Consider the following 20,554-nt stretch of genomic DNA (forward strand, 5'->3'; position numbering starts at 1 on the left):
TTGGGTTTTTTTCTGGTTCTAAGATGGCAATGCACCTCCTAAAAGGAGTGTTTTTGTCGGGGGGGGCAGCAAGGGGAGGGACTTGCAGTGGCAAATGTTAGGGGGTAGGGGGTAGGACATCTGGTCCCAATGTGGCAACCGGGAGCAAGGCAACTGTCAAGGGGAGAGGCTGTCCCTGATTTAGTCTATTCTGAGCCTATCATATGTATCACACTTTGAAACTACATTAACTTTACTGAAGTTGTTAGAGAACCTCATGCTGTGGTTTGGTTTTGGCATTATCAGAATTGGGCTACTTTACTCACTGATTGATTCTTCTATGACTCCCAAATGCATCAATTTCTTAATTTTCTATTTTAGCATTTCCCTCAGCTGGCCTGGAATTCTTAAATACCCCTGATGAATTGCACATCCCAGTTCCGTAGTTTCATAGCTCAGGAAGGTACCTGAACAGATCATCAAGTGTGACCCCATGCCCTGGGCAGGAACGAGTGCTGGGATCATATACTCCAGCCAGATGTCTATCCAACCTCCTCCTGAAGACCCCCAAGGTAGGGGAGAGCACCATCTCCCTTGGGAGACCATTCCAGAGCCTGACCGCCCTAACTGTAAAGTAATGCCTCCTGATATCAAGCCTGAACCTGATCTCAATCAATTTGTGGCCATTATTCCTTGTTATCCCAGGTGGTGCCTAGGGGGACAGAGCCTCACCTATTTTATACTGGTCCCCCATGGTGAGTTTATAGATGGCCACCAGATTCCCTATCAGTCTTCTTTTGTGGAGGCTGAATAGATTCAGGACCTTTAGTCTATCTTCATAGGGCCTGGCCTGCTTCCCCCTGACCATGTGAGTGGCCCTTCTCTGGACCTTCTCAAGGTTAGCCACATCCCTTTTGAGGTGCAGCACCCAGAACTGGATGTAGTACTCCAAATGCAGCCTGACCAGCACCGCATAGAGGGGAAGGATCACCTCCCTGGACCTGTTTGTGATGCATCTGTAGACACACGACAAGGTGCGGTTACCCTTACTGACTGCTTCCTCGCATTGATGGTTCATGTCCATCCTGGAGTCAACAATGACTCCAATATCCCTTTCAGCCACTATGTTATTGAGAAGGGTGCTCCCCAGCCTCTAGATATGTTGCAAGATCCTTTTCCCTAGATGCAACACCTTTCATAGATTTTATAGATGTTAGGGCTGGAAGGGACCTCAAAGATCATCAAGTCCAGCCCCCTGCCCCAGGGGCAGGAAGTCAGCTTGGGCCAAAGGATACCAGCAAATAAGCATTGAAACACTTCTTGAATGAGTCCAGAGTAGGTGCCTGCACCACTTCTGGAGGGAATCTATTCCAGGTCTTGGGAGCTGGGATAGTAAAGAAATTGTTCCTTTTGTCTAGCCTAAAATGGTCTTGGAGGAATTTATGACCATTGTTCCTTGTTTTTCCTTGGGGCACTCTGGTGAACAGGCATTCCCCCAGATTCTGATGCACACTCCTTAAATACTTATAGGCTGCCACCAGGTGTCCGCTGAGACTGAGCTTTTCCAGGCTGAAAAAACCCATGGTTCTCAGCCTCTCTTCATAAGGCCTGTTCTCTTGCCCTCTTGTCATGCACATGGCTCTCCTCTGGACTCTCTCAAGCTTCTTGACATCATTCTTGAACTGTGGAGCCCAGAACTGGATGCAGTACTCCAGCTGCAGCCTTACCAAGGCCGAGTCCAGCAGGAGGATTATATCCTGAGCTTGTCTGCATTGAATTCCATTCTATTCTCATCTGCCTACCTCTGTAACCTATCTAGATCTAGTTGGATTCTGTCCCTCCCCTCCAGTGTGCCCACTTCTCCCCACAGCTTTGTGTCATCAGTGAATTTGGACAGTGTACGTTACATGTCCACCTCCAAGTTGCTGATAAAGATCTTGAATAGCATAGGCCCAAGGACTGAGCCTTGGGGAACTCCACTGCCCACATCCCTCCAAGTCAAAAATGACTCATCCACCACCACTCTCTGGGTACAACCATGGATCCAATTTGCCCCCCATCTGACTGTGTAAGCATAGATGCCATGGTCACCTAGTTTTTTTATGAGAATGGGGGAAGGGGCAGTTCAAAATGCCTTCTTGAAGTCCAGGTAGATGACATCCACCTCAATACCCACATCCAAGGGCTTTGTGACCTTAGAACTATGAGGACAATCCAGTGTTTAACCATGATAGTTCTTCCTGAGATCACTCTAAACTCATCCAGTATGGCTCTTATTTCATCCCTTTGAGTTGGGGTCAGAGTTGCCCTTAGCTGGAGTTCAGCTACCAGATCTGAAGAGGGGTCCGAAACCCACAAGCTGGCTCCCTGCAAAAGTGTGGAGGCCATTCCTGTCTCTTGCACCCTTCAGGGTTTTAACAAGATAGATTTGTGAACTTCCATTTTCCCACTAGTTGCACTTTAAAGTCCACCCAGCTTACCCTCTGTAAGATGTCAAAAGGTTCTTGCCACTTTGCCAACAACTTACTTTTAGAGGATGGGAGTGTGGCAGTACACCTTTGGGTGCTTGCCACTTTAAGGCCCTGAGCAAGCTGTGAGGCAGCCTGCAGGTGACTGCAGAGCCAATTTGGCAGTCACATGTCAGCCTGATTGGAGCAGGGCAAAGTAGCCTCAGAATAAGAGCAGGCCCTGAGGAGTAGAGCTGGCAGTTACAACTAGGGAGCTGAAGGGTGAACATTACCTGGCTGGAGTACTGCTGATCCCAGGAACATCCTGGAGGTCAAGGGTAGGAAATATGGGGATGGAGGAGGTTCCTGATCCTGGGGAATGACCTAAAACTCCACCCTGCTGGGGCTGGATGGTGTAGTAGGGCTGCCTGTGGCAGGGCAGTCTCCCGGAAATGCAACATCTGTGCCTCCCCAGTGAAAAGCAAGGATGGGGCATCATAAATCCTCAGCCCCACTGCCTTTTGGGTGACCTCATGGAGGGGAAAGGCTAGGGGAGCACATCCTGAGAGAAAAGCACAGGGCCCAGGCATGTAGACAGACACGTGAGACCTGAGTGGGCCATAGGCTGAGTTGTGGGCTCAGGTATACCAACAGACTCCTGATGCCCAAGAGGCATAAGGCCCAGAAGTCCCAGTGAGGGGGTGGAGTGAAATCCAGCAGCTTTGTAGACTAAGGCCTTAGGGAGCCTGAAGGATGGCACATGGGCCAACCAGAGTAGCCAGAGTTGAGGCCCCAGTGAGGGGACATGAGCCCCAGGCATGTCTACGGACACCTGAGGCTAAGTTGCACCACAAGCCTAGTGCAGCCCAGTTAAGGGGCTGGGGGAGTGATAGTGGGTAGTGATTTGGATGCCAACTGTGAGACATGGGACACAGTAAAGGGAAGGTCACAGCTGTGTATTATGCCGTTGGCATCAGGGTGTTAAATGGGCAGCCTCCTGCATTTTTTAAAATCAGTTTATACATCAAGACATGATAGGCAAATCAAAGCAGACTGCCCTAGACAGGTGGGCAGACAGACATTTTGAATGGTCCCTGGTATGGCTTCGTTCACAGAGAGCAATAGAAATACTCTATCTCTTGTCTGATAGTCTAGCATTTTTATTACATTGATGCTCTTCCACTTGTTGAGCAGCCAAGAGATTTTCCTTTGCAAGAGTCCTATCTAATATTTTTTGAACCTTCAGAACATACTAGGCTACATTCAGGTAGCTATGTCTTGGGTCTGCCAGGATTCTTGTAGGAGGTCCAGCACACCTGAGGCAGATTTCTATATCATAATTTAAAGTTCTGTTTCCAAGTGAGCATAGACTACAGCATCATCAGCATACTGGAGCTCAGTGACTGAGGTTAAGGTGATCTTGGTTTTGGCTTGGAATCTGCTGAAACTAAATAGCTTACCATCTATTTGGTAGTTTAGTTCCACTCCAAGTGGAAGCTTGTTGGTGGTCAGATTTAGCAGTAAGGAATATCAAGAAGAGTCTTGGAGCAATGACACAGCCTTGCTTACCTCCCATCTTAACCTCAAAACAGATCTGTGTTAGATCCATTACTAAGAACCACCACTCACATACTGTCATGGAGTAGGCAAAGAATGGTCACTACTTCAAGAGAGCACTCTTGTCAACAACAGTCTCAACTGAGAAAATTTTTAAAATGTTCCTTTCAATGGGCATTGATGGCTCCCCTTTTCCTTGATCAGGTCTCCTCTGTCCTTACGCCTCAAGAGGTTCAGTCCCTGAGTGTTTTGGTGGCACTGAAAAACCAGTGCAGATTGTGGCTGTCAGCAAGATGCCTTGTCTTCTCACCATCAGTTCTTCATATCACAGGTCCTCCTTTGGATCTCTGCCTTTGCTTGTTGGAGATTCAGTTTCTTTTGCTTGGAGTTGATGCCATTCAGCCAAGCACAAAGGGCCTTGTACTTGTGGTTAGTCGACTACTGGATCTCCCAATCATTCTCATCAAACCAGTCTTGATGTTTCCTAGCAAAGAATCCAAGTGTCTCTTCACAGGTGCCGATGATGGTGAACCTGAAGGCACACCAAGCACTTTAGACATTCTCCCATTGTTCTTGATTGGAATTTGCCAGTTTTTCATTGAGGGAGTGGTGGAAAAGGTCTGTCTCGAGTCCTTGAGTCCTTTGATGTTGATCTTCCATCGGTGTTGCTTCTGCTGCTGTCATCACCTGGGAGCCAGTTTGAGTGATAGAACTGAGTGGATGAGTTAGTGATCAGTCCAGTAACTGTCAGCTCCTACCATAGCTTGGGTGATGTGTTTAACTTTGTGATCCCAGGTAAAACAATGATGCAGTCAATCAGGTGCCAATGCTTAGATCCTTGGTATGCCATAATGTTTTGTGCCTGTTGTTCTGGCAAAACAGGGTGTTGGTGATGGTGAGTCCATGTTCTGCACATTTGGTTAAGAAGGGCATGCCAGTGAAGTTTATCTTTCTTACTCTTTCTTTGCCAATGGTTCTATTCCAGAGGTTCAAGTTCCTTCTAATTATGGTATTGAAATCACTGAGGGTAATATGTCTGTCTCTCTCTGGAATGTCAGAAAAGACTTGATCATGGAAGGTTTGCATAAATTTCCTCTTTCATGCCATAGGTGGCATCAAGAGTCAGGGCATATGCACTGACGACAGTGGCATATTGCCTCCCTTCCAGTTAAAGATGGAGGGTCGTGAAACGCTCAATAATTCTGCTAGGGAACTCACTGAGTTGGTTTATGAGTTCATTCTTGATGGCAAAACCAAGTCTGTGAATCCAGTATTCTTCCTAGTTTCCCTTCCAGAAAAAGGTATAGCTGCTTCCATGTTCTTTGAGATGCCCACTTACTGGGTCTCACTCAATGCAGCAGCACTGATGTTGTGCCGCCTGAGTTCACAAGCTACACTAGTGGTGCAGTACTCTTGATTGTTTACAAGGGTCCTGATGTTCCAGGTCCCAAAACTGATTGTGTTTCTTTATTGATTTCAACTACAGTAAATTCCACTGGACGTAATTGTCCAGTCAGGAAGAAGGTAGACAGACTATTACAGGGCACCTTTTCTAGCCTCTTCCCCATGTGGGTTGAGCAGAGTGGATCCTAAAGAGTGCTGCTCAGTCATAGTTACAGCTGCCAAATCATACTCCTACCTCATTCAAGTGCTACGCGACCTTCTTTTAACTGCCACCTTTGTGTCAGTTCATGATTAAGTGCTTCCAAACCTCACAAACCTGCTCCTGTCATCACTAGCTGGTCATCAAAAGGCTTGAAAATTGTATTGCAAAAGCCATTTTCATAGAAGATGCATGATTTCTTTTATCAGAATGGGACCTTAATCCAATGGCAAGTAGGCCAAGAAAATTGTTGTTAGTACACTACACCTTGCTGACTCAAGGCAGTTGGCTCAGAGCAAAAACTACTAAGTGAGATAGCTAATGGACACTCACCTTCACATACTCCATCCTCTGCTCAGTGTTCTGCACCCATTTCTCTTACAGTTATGAATTTGCAGAGTAGGATGAAGGAATACTTTAGTGCAGGTAAGACCTCTTTTTGGAACCTGCCTCACACTACATTCATCATGCTCTTTCTTCTTTCCATGGTCCAAGGCCTCCAGAATGTCCTTTTCCCTTTACCTTGCCAAAACATCCCCGCAGCCTACAAAACTTCATCATAGCAGCATAACAGATTTCTTGGCAGGCAAAGAACTGGAGCCCAACGATGATCCAGAAGAGGAAGGAATTGAGACGCACATGAAGTCCAATTCTATAATCTCAATATTATATTTTCTTTACTTATATTTAGTTCCAATAGGACTCCCTATTCCATGTAACAGCTGTAGATCTGGACTTTAATACTATTTTTATTTTGAACAAACTGCTTAAAGCTGCACATATAAATTGACAAAATGCAAAGCTTTACACTTTAGGAACATTTTAATACCCCTGAGAATAATAAAATCCAAGCCATTTCAGGTTTTCTTCCCAGTAAACAACACTTACATTCTACTGCTTCTATATGCAATCAATGTCTGTGTTAGCAAAGTAGCTGGGCTCATCTGTTGTAGTACAGGAGTTTTCTTAAGGTACAGATCAATAATGTTTCTTGCTATACATCATACTAGTTCTTTCTGGCAGACCCCATTACTGCTCTTGGTTTATTTTGGGTCTTAGTTCATCTTTATGGCAAGCAGTAATTCAATGAATATGTGTGTAAACTTTCTCCCAGTCCTTTTGTGGATTTTCCTCGTTATGCTGAAAACATATTCAGACTGGGAATCCAAGTATGAAATATGTCTTGGCAGAATGCTTTTATATCTGGACAAGTTATATGAATCTTCTGCAGGACTTCCAGTGCTGCAAACCTGACCTCTGGGAAGTGGCTTAGTTATTGTTATTCAGATATCTAATACTTAGACTTACAGAATCATAGACAATTAGGGTTGAAAGGGACCTCAGGAGGTCATCTAGTCCAGCCCCCTACTCAAAGCAGGACCATCCCCAACTAGATCATCCCAGCCAGGGCTTTGTTCACCCAGGCCTTAAAACTTCCAAGAATGCATATTCCATTCTAGGTAACCTGTTCCAGTGCCTCACCATCCTCCTAGTGAGAAGGTTTTTCCTAATATCCAACCTAAACCTCCCTTGTTGCAATTTTAAGCCTTTGCTCCTTGTTCTGTCATCTGTCACCATTAAGAACAGTTTAGCTCCATCCTCTTTGAAACCACCCTTCACATAACTAAAGGCTGCTAACAAATCCCTTCTCAGTCATCTCTTTAGCAGACTAAATAAACTCAGTTCCCTCAGCCTCTTCTCATAAGCTATGTGTCCCAGCCCTCTAATCATCACCCCTAATAAAAGCTTTGACTAGTTGTGGAAGTTTCATACAAAGTTCAGATACAATTCAAGTATTTTTTTAAAATATATTTTAGTTTGGGATTTTCAAAAGCAGAATGTAGTGATGTGGAACCCGTAATACCTTTGAGCATTAAGAAAATCTGATGCATCTCATCTGCAGTGTATTCCATGTCATTCTGTAATCAGCATTTGATGTGGATTCCATGTTTTGGGTGTATGTGTGTGTGTGTGTATATATATATATGTATGTATATGTATATATATATTTTCCCTCAGTTGTCCAACACTTTTGAAATATGAAGGAGGACCCTTTGCATCAAGATATCCAGACTACTGCCATTTTAGACACAATGTTCTATTAAGTCTTCAACAAGACTTAATTAGACCATGTATTTGATTCTTTTTTCCCTTCCTCTGCATAAGCTTACAAACCTCCCTCAAACTTTTCTTTAGTTGCTGACAGAATAGAGCATAATGCAGAATCCCCACTGTTTCCTAAGCCAGCTGCCACAGATCGTTTGTAAAACAAGTGACTAATGAATTAGTGATATAAGGCTGAAGGGCTTAAAAGCCACCCTAAAAGAATGGGAGTTTGATCAGAAGTGGGACAATCACAAGGAAACCTATATACAAAAGCAGAAAACAAAAGTGGCTTTTGTCTAGAAGGGAACAAGCAATACTGAAATGGAGGGAGTTGTATTTAAGTTACTGTTGAAATGGCCAAATTGGGTCGCAGATCATTATTTCTCCTGAATTTACTGGACACCTGCTAGAGGCCAGCAGGCTGGAAAAGACCGTGCAAAAGGAGTGGATCTAGACTTGAGAGGTTCAGTTCTAGAGTGTGGTCACTTTGTGGTGAACAGTCTTATTTTTATGTGCTTATAAAATACTTACCATACTTGGAGACTCTATGTAACTTGGTCTATTTTCAATCGCTCCAAGTCCACTATTTGGAAAACTCAAAGTAGCATGTATATCTGAGTCTAACATAAAGTGGAACCACACATTTGAAATTGTTTCCTTAATCTGTGCTAATAAAAAGTCTTAATATTTGGTTTGCAGCGCATATCTAGCTACAAGGAGTAATCCATAGTTTCAGTATTGAATTGGAAAATTCACTTTTTCTTTACTTATTTACAACTATATATGGTCAAGGAATACAATCATAAAATCATAGACTCACAGAAAGATAAGGCTGAAAATGACTTCCAGAAGTCATTTAATCCACCCTCTTGCTCAAAGCAGGATCATCTCTCTCAAACTTATCTCAGATAGAAGTTTGACTAACCTACATTTAAACCTTCCCACTGACAGAGATCCTTCAACCTCTCTAGGTAATCTATGCATGTGCTTAATTATCTTCACATTGCAATGCAGCACTGTGCGTTGCTGTAATATTCTGGCTTTATGTACAAGTAAATGGCACTGTCTTCTGGTTGATGACCCTGAGGAAATGCAGGCATGCTCTACTTTTTACTAAACTGTAAACCCCTTGGGGCAAGGATTATCTTTTTTTCAGCATTTGTATAGCACCAAGCACAGCTGGGTCCTGGGGTCAAATTGGACCCCACACTTTGTGGGGTCCTGTGGCACTGGGCAGAGCAGCCGCAGCAACTCTATACTGCTGCCAGCTTCATGGCCAGCACTCCATCTCCCCCACACCCCCACTGCCGAATCTGCCACTGGCTTCCTCATGTGTGGGGGCAGGGCCCTGCACAGGCTGATTTGCCCTGGGCCCCGCACCCTCCTCAAGTCATCTCTGTCTGGGGTACATTGAATAGAGACTCTGCATTTTAGTAACACAGATCAATAATGGGAACTTTAATGCGGTTTCAAGAAAAATGACAGATTTGCTTCTGCTCACAAAACAACACTTTCACTTAAAAGTCTCCTGTGTAGCAAAGGGGCCAATCATGTTTTTTGACCCTCTTTGCTGTTCTCTGTATTCTGCTGATGTCCCCAACCCCACAAGACGATACATCAAAGCATTCCATTATGGTTCAGATTTTTTAAAACATCCTATCCAGTTATTAAAAGAACAAAAAAAACTTGTTTCCATCTGCTGTTGTCTGTCTACTCAGGAGAAGAATGTTATCTGCCTTTTGCATAGCCTCCTCTACAGAAATTCCTGCCTCGCTTGTTCTTCTGTGATCAGCATCTGATGATTTTTTTCCTGTTTCCTACCACATGTGGCATAAAATTCCTTGCCACTCATTTTCTTCTTGGCTAGAACAGTAAAAGTGTCCTGCATGGCATTTAAAAAGAATTAAGTGGAGTCCATATTTCATAGACTGCTGCAGTTAAAACCAAGGAAATGCATAGGAAGGAGTTTATAACAGGCCACATGCTGGGGGTAATAAACAGGTGGCTGCAAAAATTAAATATGATAAAATATAAGTGAAAACTTGAAAGCTTCAACTTTGTCACTGTTTACGCTTATAAGTATAATCAACTCCTGGAAGTCAGCAAGAGCCCAAAGTGTGGCTTACATGTTTTTAAACAGGTTAAACTTTGCTTAACCCCTGAAGTGTCAGATCAGAGCCAGTGTATAAATCATATGCAAATGGTTCCTTTGCATGCAGCACAGCTTCTCCCTGATCTAACAGCCAGCAGACTTTCAGGTCTTACAAGGTTGGTAGCCTTCCACCCCCTGAAAAAAAAAGTTCCTCTGAGCTAACACTTCTTTTACCACAGCTCTCGCAGTTTCTTTACGAATGCCTTCCAGGAGAGACAGATTCCATCTGTATCTGAATATGCAAAATTCATCTGCTGTGTAAAAATAGTTCTCTTGGTGTGAAAATCTTAACTAAGCGAGGCCAGTTTGCCAGGGAAAGGCTGCTGAGATGATGATGGCTATAAAATTCCATTCCCACTTGGATTCAATCAGCCTTTCTAATATCTAACATCAGCAAGGCTATTGACTGTTTCATGTCACTTGAAAAACACCTGATTAACAGTTGATGATGTGCGGCTGATAGAACATAAAGAAACCTGCAGTGGATTTTACTAAATCCTTCCTGTTTTTTTGATACTGGGAAGTGTGAGTAACAGGACAGCAGCACTTGAGGGGGGATGTTCCCGAGTGAGTGTGCTCCTGCCTGTTAAAAAGGGTCACATCCAGGTTCAGTTATCGTAACAACTGCCTAATTGAGTGAAATAGAGCCTAATACCTCAACAGCTGAAAAATGAAACTGGTCACTTTCTCCCTATGGTACGATTGTCCACTCTTATGCCTACAGCACCTGCAATTTTCATTGAATGCTGGAAGATGAAAGGATACAGTTTACATTTAATACTATAATAAAAAGCTCTTCATAATCTATGGTTAAGTACTTGAGTATTGTCCTCTGCATCAGCATCTCTGCCTAACAGTCAGCAATCAGAACCTGAGGGGCAGGGTTTGCTCTTATTTCCAAAGAGCCTAATCAAGATTAGGCTAGGATGAAATGGGTTTGCTGGCCTTGGTCTTGTTAGAGACACTGGGCACCTATACAGGATTAGAATGTGTCAGAGCAGATTCAATTAATCGAGTCTGTTGGCACATTCTAATCAGAATGCTCCAGCGTGCTGCAGTGTCTCGTGTATGCAGCATCCTCACATTTCAAAATGGCAGCCGGGGTACTTTAACTAAGGTTCATCAAACGAGCTTTAGTTAAAACACCTCCCTACACCATTTTGAAACATGGGATGCTGAACAGGAGATGCTGTGGCCATTTTAATTAGAGCGGCTTCCAATATCCGCTCTAATTAAAATGCCCCAGCCCACCACCCCAGAGCACACGTATATGTGCCCATAGTTAGCTGTCTTAGTCTGAAGTTAAGTAAGAGACAGGGTATATCTGTACAAACTTCCATGGGCTGAAGCTCAATGAAACACTTGATGAAGTGAGCTCCAGCCAAGAAAAGCTTGTGCTAATAAATCTACTTTAGTTACTCTATAAGGTAACCAAATCAATTCTGCCTTAGTTTGTGGTCATTGCCTGCATCATAGAAACTACCGACGTTGGCACTAATTGGGTGCATTTATATGAGATGCTTTACGGAATAACAGACTAATATAATGCATAGTAGAGTGTCACTGTATACATGCGCACAGCAATTACTGTGCAGCACATTATTCTAATAAGCTGTTTTCTAGTACCTGTAGGTACAGGTAATAGAAATTGGCACATTAAACTAAAGCACTGAAATGCACATGTTGATGTTGGCCAGGAGCAAATTAGCAATTTGTTCCATGCAAATTGTTCCCAGACAGTATAGGCAACAGGGGCCCCAGAGAACAGGGAGAGTTGTCCTGGCTTGGTGGGATGCTACCTGCCAGCCATTTGGAAATCAGGACCCGTCCTGATTAGATCTACCTTTTGCTGTCCTGATCTCCATACAGCTGGCAGGCACCTTCCCAGGAGCTAGGACAGCTGTCTCCTGCCCCACAGAGACTTGGACCAGCCTCCTTACTCCCTGCCAGCCTAGGGCTGGCACCCAAGGGAGCTGGGAGCTCCCCCTGGATGCTGCAAGGGGGCAGACCAGGGAAGGAGCAGCCCTATACAGTAATGGCCTGCACTTGTAGAGATCAGATTAGAAAAGCCAAGGCAGTGACAGAAACTAAAATTAGCAACAGAATCAAGGAGAACAAGAAGTCCTTCCTTAGGTATATAGGGAACAGGAGGAAAACAAATAGGAGTGTGGGTCCATTGCTCAACAACTGGTTACCAAAACTCAGGAGAACACTGATCTCCTGAATGACTACTTTGCTTCAGTATTTCACCAGCCCAAGGGAAAAATCGTGCCAGATAGGGTACAGAATGAGCAGGATAGAAATGACCACCTTCCTACTATTGCCATAGAACTGGTGTGTGATCAATTAAAAAAAATTAGACATATATAAGTCAGCAGGACCAGATGAACTTCATCCAAGAGTGCTGAAGGAGCTGGCCAAAGTCATTGTGAAACCCCTGGCAAAACTCTTTCAAAAACTCATGGCACTCTGGAGAGGTCCCTGAGGACTGGAAGAAGGCCAATGTTGTGCCCATCTTTAAGAATGGGACAAAGGAGAACCCAGGTAACTATAGGCCAATTAGCCTAACTTCTATCCCAGGGAAAATGCTGGAAAAATTCATTAAGGAGTCTATGTGTGATAGGCTTGCAGAAGGTAGGATTCTGAACAACAGCCAGCTTGGCTTCATCACAGGCAGGTTTTGTCTTACCAATCTCATTTCCTTTTATGATCAGGTAACTCACCACCTGGATAAGAGAGAGGAGGTCGACATTGTATACCTTGACTTTCAAAAAGCTTTTGATCATGTTCTCATGAAAAAATTGGAGGATTATGGGCTTAACTGTGAGACAGTTAGGTGGGTAGGAAGCTGGCTGTGGGATAGAACCCAGAGAGTTCTAATGAATGGAGCTATGTCATTTTGGAAAGAAGTGGCCAGTGGTGTCCTGCAGGGGTCAGTGTTTGGTCCAGTCCTATTCAACATCTTCATCAATGATTTGGAGGTGGGGGTGAAGAGATCACTGGCCAAATTCATGGATGACACCAAGTTATGGGAAAGCATGATCATGCTTGAAGATAGGCTGCAGATACAGGTGGACCTAGACAGGCTGGCAAGTTGGGTAGATTGGAACCAGATGAAGTTCAACATCGAGAAATGTAAAGTGCTTCACGTGGGGATGAACAATCCCCTGTACACCTACAGGCTTGGCAACACCAATCTGACCAGCACTACAAATGAAAGGGACCTGGGGTTAATAACAGATCACAGTATGAACATTAACTGGCAGTGCAAACCCATAGCCAGCACAGCTAATAATACCCTGGCATGCATCAATCAATGCATCTCCAACAAAACCAAGGAAGTGATTCTTCCACTCTACTCAGCATTGTTGAGATCACAGCTGGAGTACTGTGTCCAATTCTATAGGCCACGCTTTAATGAGGATGTGGTAAAGCTTGAGAGAGTCCAGAGAAGGGCCACCTGTATGGTCAGCGACTTGCACGGCCATACAAGGAAAAGCTGAGGCACCTGGGACTCTCCAGCCTGGAAAAGAGAAGGAGGAGAGGAGACTTGGTAGTAGCTTACTGCTACATCAGGGGTGTATATCAAGGGCTTGGTGAAAACCAGGAGTAATAGTCACAAACTCCTTGAAGACCGTTTCAGGCTGAACATTGGGAAAAACATCTTCACAGCTAGGGTGTCCAGACTATGGAATATGCTCCCTCCAGAGGTGGTGCAATTGCCTACCCTGGAAATCTTTAAGAGGAAACTGGATGGTCACCTTGCTGGGGTTACCTGACCCCAGTTGCCTTTCCTGCTTGGTGCAGGGGGCTGGACGCGATGATCTTCCAAGGTCTACAATCTATGAATCTATGCATCTAGATGGAACTGCTCTCAATGGGAGTAAATTTGCTCCCAACAGGTGCATGTTCAGATGCATGTAGGGGTACAGTTTAATGCACCTGAATTTTCTGAGCAGAAAATTCAGGTGCATTAAACTGTGCCCTCACATACATGTATAGATGTGCCCACTGTAATTTAAACAGTATAACTTTCATTTGGTGTACCCTCTAGGGCTGTACGAAGCTTCAGTTGCAGATTTGATTGGGCAGAGATTCTGCCTGATTTCGTGGCTGAATCCCCAACTCTCCAAATCAAAACCAGGAGACCCTTTAATCCCTCCAAATCAAATTGGAACCCTCTGAATTGATTTGGAGAGATCTGGAAAGATTTGGCAATTCGGACATAGACACAGCTTTAAATGTTTTTTTTTACATAGCTCAAGGTACTAGGCAGAACATGAACACTGGAGCATCCCATAGGAGTGCGGGGGGGAAGGGGGTGGAGGAGTCCCCAGAGTGCTCAGCAGCAGACCCAGAAGTACTCAGCATTGAATTTTCATATTCGGATTCAGCTGAATGAAATTGGGGACAGTGTTATGAATCAGTGAATTGAATCACTGTCCCGGATTTGGGCCCAATTTGATTTGAATAGGGCCCATTTCGAACACCCCTAGTGCCCTCCAAGCACAGAAGATACCTAGGCTCTTGAACTACCAGGAGTATTGATTTAATGAAAGTTGGTACTGCTCCATACTATGCAGCACTGACCTTAACTTGCAGGCAAAGACAAAGGTTGATGCAAAGGAGAGGACTGTTCTAAAACTAAGGAAAGGGGTGATTCAGGAATATCTCCTAGGTAGCACAAGCAAAATTGTGCTATCACCAATGATAAAACAAAAAAAGAAAACAAAAAGAGACATAAGAACTATAAATAAGCTTTCAAAAATCATAGGAGGCCAAATGCAAAGACATATCAAGCACTCTTGTTCATGTAATCAAGCTGGGGTATATAATGGGCAAGTTTATGCAGGTAATCGATTAAATACCTAGCCAGCCACATGCCATCCTATTTACCCGGAGCCATGGTATATGCCAGCATAAATGTTTTAATATGCATATTTTCAGGATAGAGAAACATGCCTTAACCTTTTGGCAGTTTGGCTCTAAATGTTCCTTTCTGTGGAGCTGAAAGCCCTCTAGGACATAATATGTTGAGAAAAGGAATACACTAACAGGTCTAAATCTTCCCTGTATACAAAAATCAACATAAGCAAACCCATTTCTAAAATTAACTTTGTTGTACTTCTACAGCTGTATTCACAAAAGTATTTCAAACCATGTCAAACATAAATGAAAATGGCACAGCACTATATAGATAGGTAAGTGTTACCCATAGATGGGGAAGCGGAGGCAAGCACTGAATCCAACAGGTTACAAAAGTGACCTGCTAAAACACAGGAATCTTGTCCCCCAGTCCCTTGATCAGACAGCTGGACTACCTTCTTCTTGGAAGCTCCTCAGCTCTTCCACTACTAAGGAAGATGAGAGACATTGCGGGGGGTGGAGTTATCTAATAGCTGGTTAGATAAAAATGCCAAAAAGCCCAGCTGAAGCACGTGATCTGCCTAGACACTGGGGGAGCTGGCTCAAACCAATGCAGTTCCTCTTCTGGACATGTGCTGCGCTCAGGTTGGAGGCGTGCTGAGCTAGAAGTAAACACGGGGGGGGGAGATGTCCATGTTTGTTAGCAGCCTATGAGCTCATGATAAATTACAACATGCACTCTGATACTGGACAAATGAAAAAGAGGTAGTTCTTTCAGAGCCAACACTGGTTATTGATAACCCAGGCTCAAACTTGGCAACAGAGCAAACACTGGGGGAGGATGAGGAAAATACAACAATTGCATACCTGATAAAAATGTGGCCAGAATGTGCTGATAGCAAGCTCTGCTTTCACCCAGCCTTCTGTAACAATCCCTGACACATTCCAGATGGGGTTGCCCTGAGGTCCACCGTTAACCTTCACGTAGACATTCAGAGAGCCAGGGCTTGAACGGTCTCTGCTGGACAGGTAGTAATGAAAGTCGATACAATGAGTGTCGTTTTCCTTCAAGGTAGGCAACAGCAAGTGAGCTTTCTGCCCAGATGCCCGTCCTGAGCTGTTCACCATCATGAAGGAACCTAAAGATAATGAGAGGAAAATGAAAAGGGAAGAGAAACACTTTTTGGTGTATTTTCAGAACAATTCTATTAGAAGAGTCAATGGTTCTACATGATCCCCCACCAACCAGAAAATAAACGGTTACTCCCAAGAAATTCAAGCCTGCTAGTTTACATTAGTGCTGAAGTGACAGAAAGAAATGACACAAAAATTACAGGGAAAAGATGGAAGTAGAGTTTGGTCCTGTTAACAGCTTCTTAAAGAGTTCTTATTCTTATTTTTAAGTTTTATTCTATCAGAATTATCATATAATCACCTGGCAGCAATAGTCATTAGCAGCTCAAACACATCTTTTTGGTCTGCATTTCATGCAGTATACTTTTCTTCACTGATGTCATGTCCACAATAAAAAGAATGCAATGCACCAGATTCCCAGCTGGCATTATAGGGTCTTGTTACACAGTAATTTGGGTAGCTCATGCAGCTCTTAACACTTGTATTATCTGCATGTTAACACTTTAAAGTTGGTCTAAGCACTGGTTATGCAGCTCAAAATTATGCCACTCCAGGGCAGGATTATTTATAATCTGCACTACCGATCTCCTGTTCCAGTTAACTGAGGCCACAGATTTGCTGCACAAGTTGAAGTGCTCCAGTATCCCAGGATCTCTCATAACCCTGCCCATAGAACAGAGATAGAAGCCTATCTTGACGCACTAGCCCTCTAGTGGCAAGTCACAGCTACAGCTTCAAGTTCTGCCTCCGCTTACCAGGCCTTTAGTGGCAAGTTGGTTGTGCAGGTGGGGGACAGTCAGGGAAGGTTTCTAAACTAAGCATGTGATGGCTCCAAATAGCATTTGTGCAGCTCAGTGTAAGGCAGGGGTGGATAACTATTTTGGCTGGAGAGCCACTTAATGAGTTTTGGTGAGCTGTTGAGGGCCACAAGGGTAGCCCAGCCCCTCAACCAGTGCCCCGCCCCCTGGTCACCATCTTGAGATTGGAAGTCCTTCCCCTAACCCCTGACCTTTGCCACTGGACATCTCTCTCCTTGCCCTGAAATAACCTGGGGCGAGGGAAGGGGGAGGTTACCATCTTTGTAGCAGGAACTGAACTAATGTAGCTGATGTTAACTTAACGTGCAATAATAGTGAAATGTAACCGTGTTAGTTTTGTTCTGTAAGCAACTTGAAAACTTTATTTTGTATTTTTTTGCTTCACATAAAGTGAATGAACTTTGCATAGCCTTTATGTATGAATGTGTATAAAAGGGTGCATGGTGAGAGAATGGCATAGAGATGGGAGAAGATTAACCATTTATGTAAGCAACAAGGGGCCAAATGTAAGTTACCAGTTAGTGAACTAATTAAGGAATGGCTGAAGAATTTCTTTTAGGCCTAAGGCATAAAAAAGATAATGAGGAGAAGCAATGCACTCATTCTGCCAGATGGGCAGCAAGAACACTTTAAGGCTGAGATAAGCTGAAGACAAAAGAAGAACAACTGCAAAAACAGAAGTTGGGTATGGAAAAACCCCAAAGCACTGAAACAAATGGTGCCAATTTTTATAAAAGAAGGCTTTGAAAATGCCAAGTTGGGTGAGTCTTTTCTCTACTGCTGTTTTACAGGAGTGCAGATGCATCTCTTCACCCTGCTCCAAGCTGCAATCTTCAAAACATCATCATCTATTTAACAAGACCAGGGTTGGCCACCCTGGGCTGATATTAAGCAACTATTTCTGGTAACTATATCTGGTGCATGTGCAGATGGAATGGTTGTTTTGTGTATGTGTATGCCTGTGTATAATAATGTATATGATGATTTGTGTGTGTTTGTATGAATGCTGTGTCCAAACTTCCTTCTAACTCATGTAATCAATAAACACAGTACCTTGGCTTACCCCCCTTTATAAAGTCTCGCTTTTTGATTTGGCAATTGGTATTTTAAAAGTAACATCTTCCAACTGGGAAAAAAAAAACTAAATTGTGTACTAAAAATATATATTTTATTTCCAGTTTTTTTTTGTTCTGATTTGTGTGTGTTTTGTTGTGTATATAGAGGTGACCGCATAATAGCTCAAAATGAAGTCTTACTCTTGTATGTTGTGGGGAGGTGTGGGGGGCATGGATGGGTGGGTGCAGGTTTTTTTTGGTTGCTGTGGGTGTGTGTATGTGGGGCTGTGTGTGTGTGTGTATGTGTGTGTGTGTGTGTCCACGGCATTTGGGAGAAGGCACAGAGCTGGCCATCCTGGCGGGCAGCATGCAGTTCCTGGCTTCAGTGCTGGGGCTGCAGATCACAGCAAGAACCAACCCAGCCCCTGTGGTTTCCAGCTGGCCCTGGCCTCAAGGCCCTGCACTTCTGCCCACTGCCACTTCCCTCCTCCCTCACCCCCCACCTGCTGCCTTTGCCTTTCCCCTGCCACTTCCCTTCCTCCTCCACCTCGCACCTGTTTGGGTGGAGAGAAGCAGGGAACAGCCCCAGAGTCACCAGGCCAGAAGCCTCTGCTAGGCAGAAGCTTCTGGATGCAGGCTGGAGGTGTAGAAGGGGCTGGGGGTAGGGCAGGGCCATGCTGCTGCTCCATGCCATCGGCTCTCCTGGGTCCTGCTGCCACTGGCACCTTGTTATCTTTGACAGGAAGCCACAGGAAGATAATAATTAATTTTCTATTTTTTTCAGGGCTGCACAGACCAGATAGAATGCCCTGGTGGGCCAGATTTGGCCTGTGGGCCATATTTTGCCCATTCCTGGTGTAAGGTGTAACAAGGCCTGAAGGTAGTGTGCCACAGTTCTACAATGTCGCCAACTTACACTATCCAACGTGTTGATACAGCTTCCCTGCATGGTAAGTTTCTAAACCACCTCCCATATGGCACAGTCCAGAAGAATTACAATGCTAGTGTTAACAATGATATCACAAATAGAAATAATATAGCAAGAAAAGTTAAACTGCTAGAGGAAGGAACATGACAAGCAGCAGGTAAAGTGAAAATGGTGAAATGAAAAGAAACAAATTCATGAATCTGTTAACTCTGAAACTTGCATCATATCCCCCATGGCCATAGGTAATGAACAACACATAGCCTGGAACACAAATAACCAGGCAGTTATTTTAATGCACATTAAGTGCACCTATAAGTACAATTAGCATGTAGCAATAAATTCCAGCACAGTTTGCACTGGGTTCAGCTGCTCTGGGGCACAGCATCTTCATGTATGCCTGGAACTGCAGCTGTTTGAACCCGGGCAGAGCAGCCCTGGGTTGGCCAGGGGTCAAGGGGGCAACTTCAGGCTCCAAGTGGTGTTGATAGGCAGCAGAATGGCTATCCAGGCATGAAGGTGCTACACTGTAGGGCTAGCTGTCAGGCAGCATCCTCATGCACCAGCCAGCCCCAATTACAATCTACATGTGTATTTTGGTGCACTAAATCACTCCAACATTGGATATGTAGGATAATATTTGTCCCACATAGTACTATTCTAAAGCAGATAGTGTTTACTGCACCCTAATACGAGTACACATGGGGCACGTCCACACATGCAAGCACATGTGCTTGCAGCAGCTCAAACAGAAGTGGTACAAATTTTAACTGGGCCTTTTTGCCTCAGCACACATGCTCGGACATGCGCTTTGTTGTGGAGCAAATTGTGCCACTTGGGGCAAAATAACCCTGCCTGGCTCCTCCCGGATCTGCAGCCAGGGGGAGCTAGAGCCCGGGGCCAGCACCTGTGCTGTCCTCAGCAGTATAAAAAGCTGCCCTGTCCTGGCCCCAGCAGTATAAAATGCTGCCCTGGCAAGTAGCTCAGGGCTACTACCTCTCAGGAGCTTCTGGGGCCCAGCTAATTGGTACCTAGGGACACTACCCCTTGTGCCAGCTGGACTCCTGGAGTTCCCTGCACCCTCTACCCACTGCAGCCATCTGGCAATGATGGCTACTGCCTGGCTGTGACCTGCTGTGCACCTGCCAGATTTGGATGGGGACTGCAGAGCCAGTAGAGGCATCTGCCCCTCTGGGCCACCTGCTAGTGGACTGCGGTTGCAGGGCTGGCCTTTGTGCAGCACTACTGCCATTTGTGCCCCGTGCCCGGCCATCTGGGCAGCTATCGCCCAAAAGATGTTCTGGAAATAATGGCCTGCTTTGAACTGTCAAAGCATGTCCTCCTGGCCCCATTTGGCCAGGAGGTCAGCCACAGTCGAAGGGTCCAAGGTGCCAGCTCTGAGCAGGCAGGGTCCTGCCACTGGCCTCCCTACCAGGACTTCTGGTGTTCCCTATTGGAAAACTGAAAAATCCTTGATAAAAAAAATCCCAAAGTCACTCTGTAAAATACCCCGAAGTCCATGTTCCTCCACAAGTAAAACAAAAGACCACTATAAAGAGAGAGGGAGAGTGAGACAGAGACAGTGATCAGTTGGATGATGTTTTATTGATATATCTACAGTGTTAAAGCAAGTCTCTTATCATAATAATAAAGTAAACTCTAAATACAGGTTTCATGAATCCATGAATACATATTTTGCTCCAACAGGGCGATGGCCTCCACACAAGGGGTTGGTCCCCCACACAAGGGCTATGCCCCCCCAACATGGGATTCAGTCCCCACACATGAGCTACACCCCCCTAAGTGGGGGTTCGGTCCCCTAAAAGGGGGTTCAGACCCCCAAAAGGAGATTCAGCACTATCACTGGGGTACGCCCCCCCAACAGGGGGTTCATCCCCCACACAAGGGATAC

The 20,554-nt window shown here is 44.7% G+C and overlaps 1 protein-coding gene across 1 annotated transcript in view; it reads right to left on the reverse strand.

Annotated features, from left to right (window-relative positions):
- Positions 1–20,554, reverse strand: part of PTPRT (protein tyrosine phosphatase, receptor type T) — a 587,995-nt gene that overhangs the window by 483,927 nt on the left and 83,514 nt on the right. The window contains exon 3 of the mRNA XM_019539805.1: positions 15,578–15,849. Coding sequence (XP_019395350.1) covers positions 15,578–15,849 — 272 coding nt within the window. The remainder of the gene's footprint in view (positions 1–15,577; positions 15,850–20,554) is intronic.

Source organism: Crocodylus porosus, unplaced genomic scaffold (genome assembly GCF_001723895.1).
Source record: "Crocodylus porosus isolate Cpor-Errol unplaced genomic scaffold, CroPor_comp1, whole genome shotgun sequence".
NCBI classification, from domain to species: Eukaryota; Metazoa; Chordata; order Crocodylia; family Crocodylidae; genus Crocodylus; species Crocodylus porosus.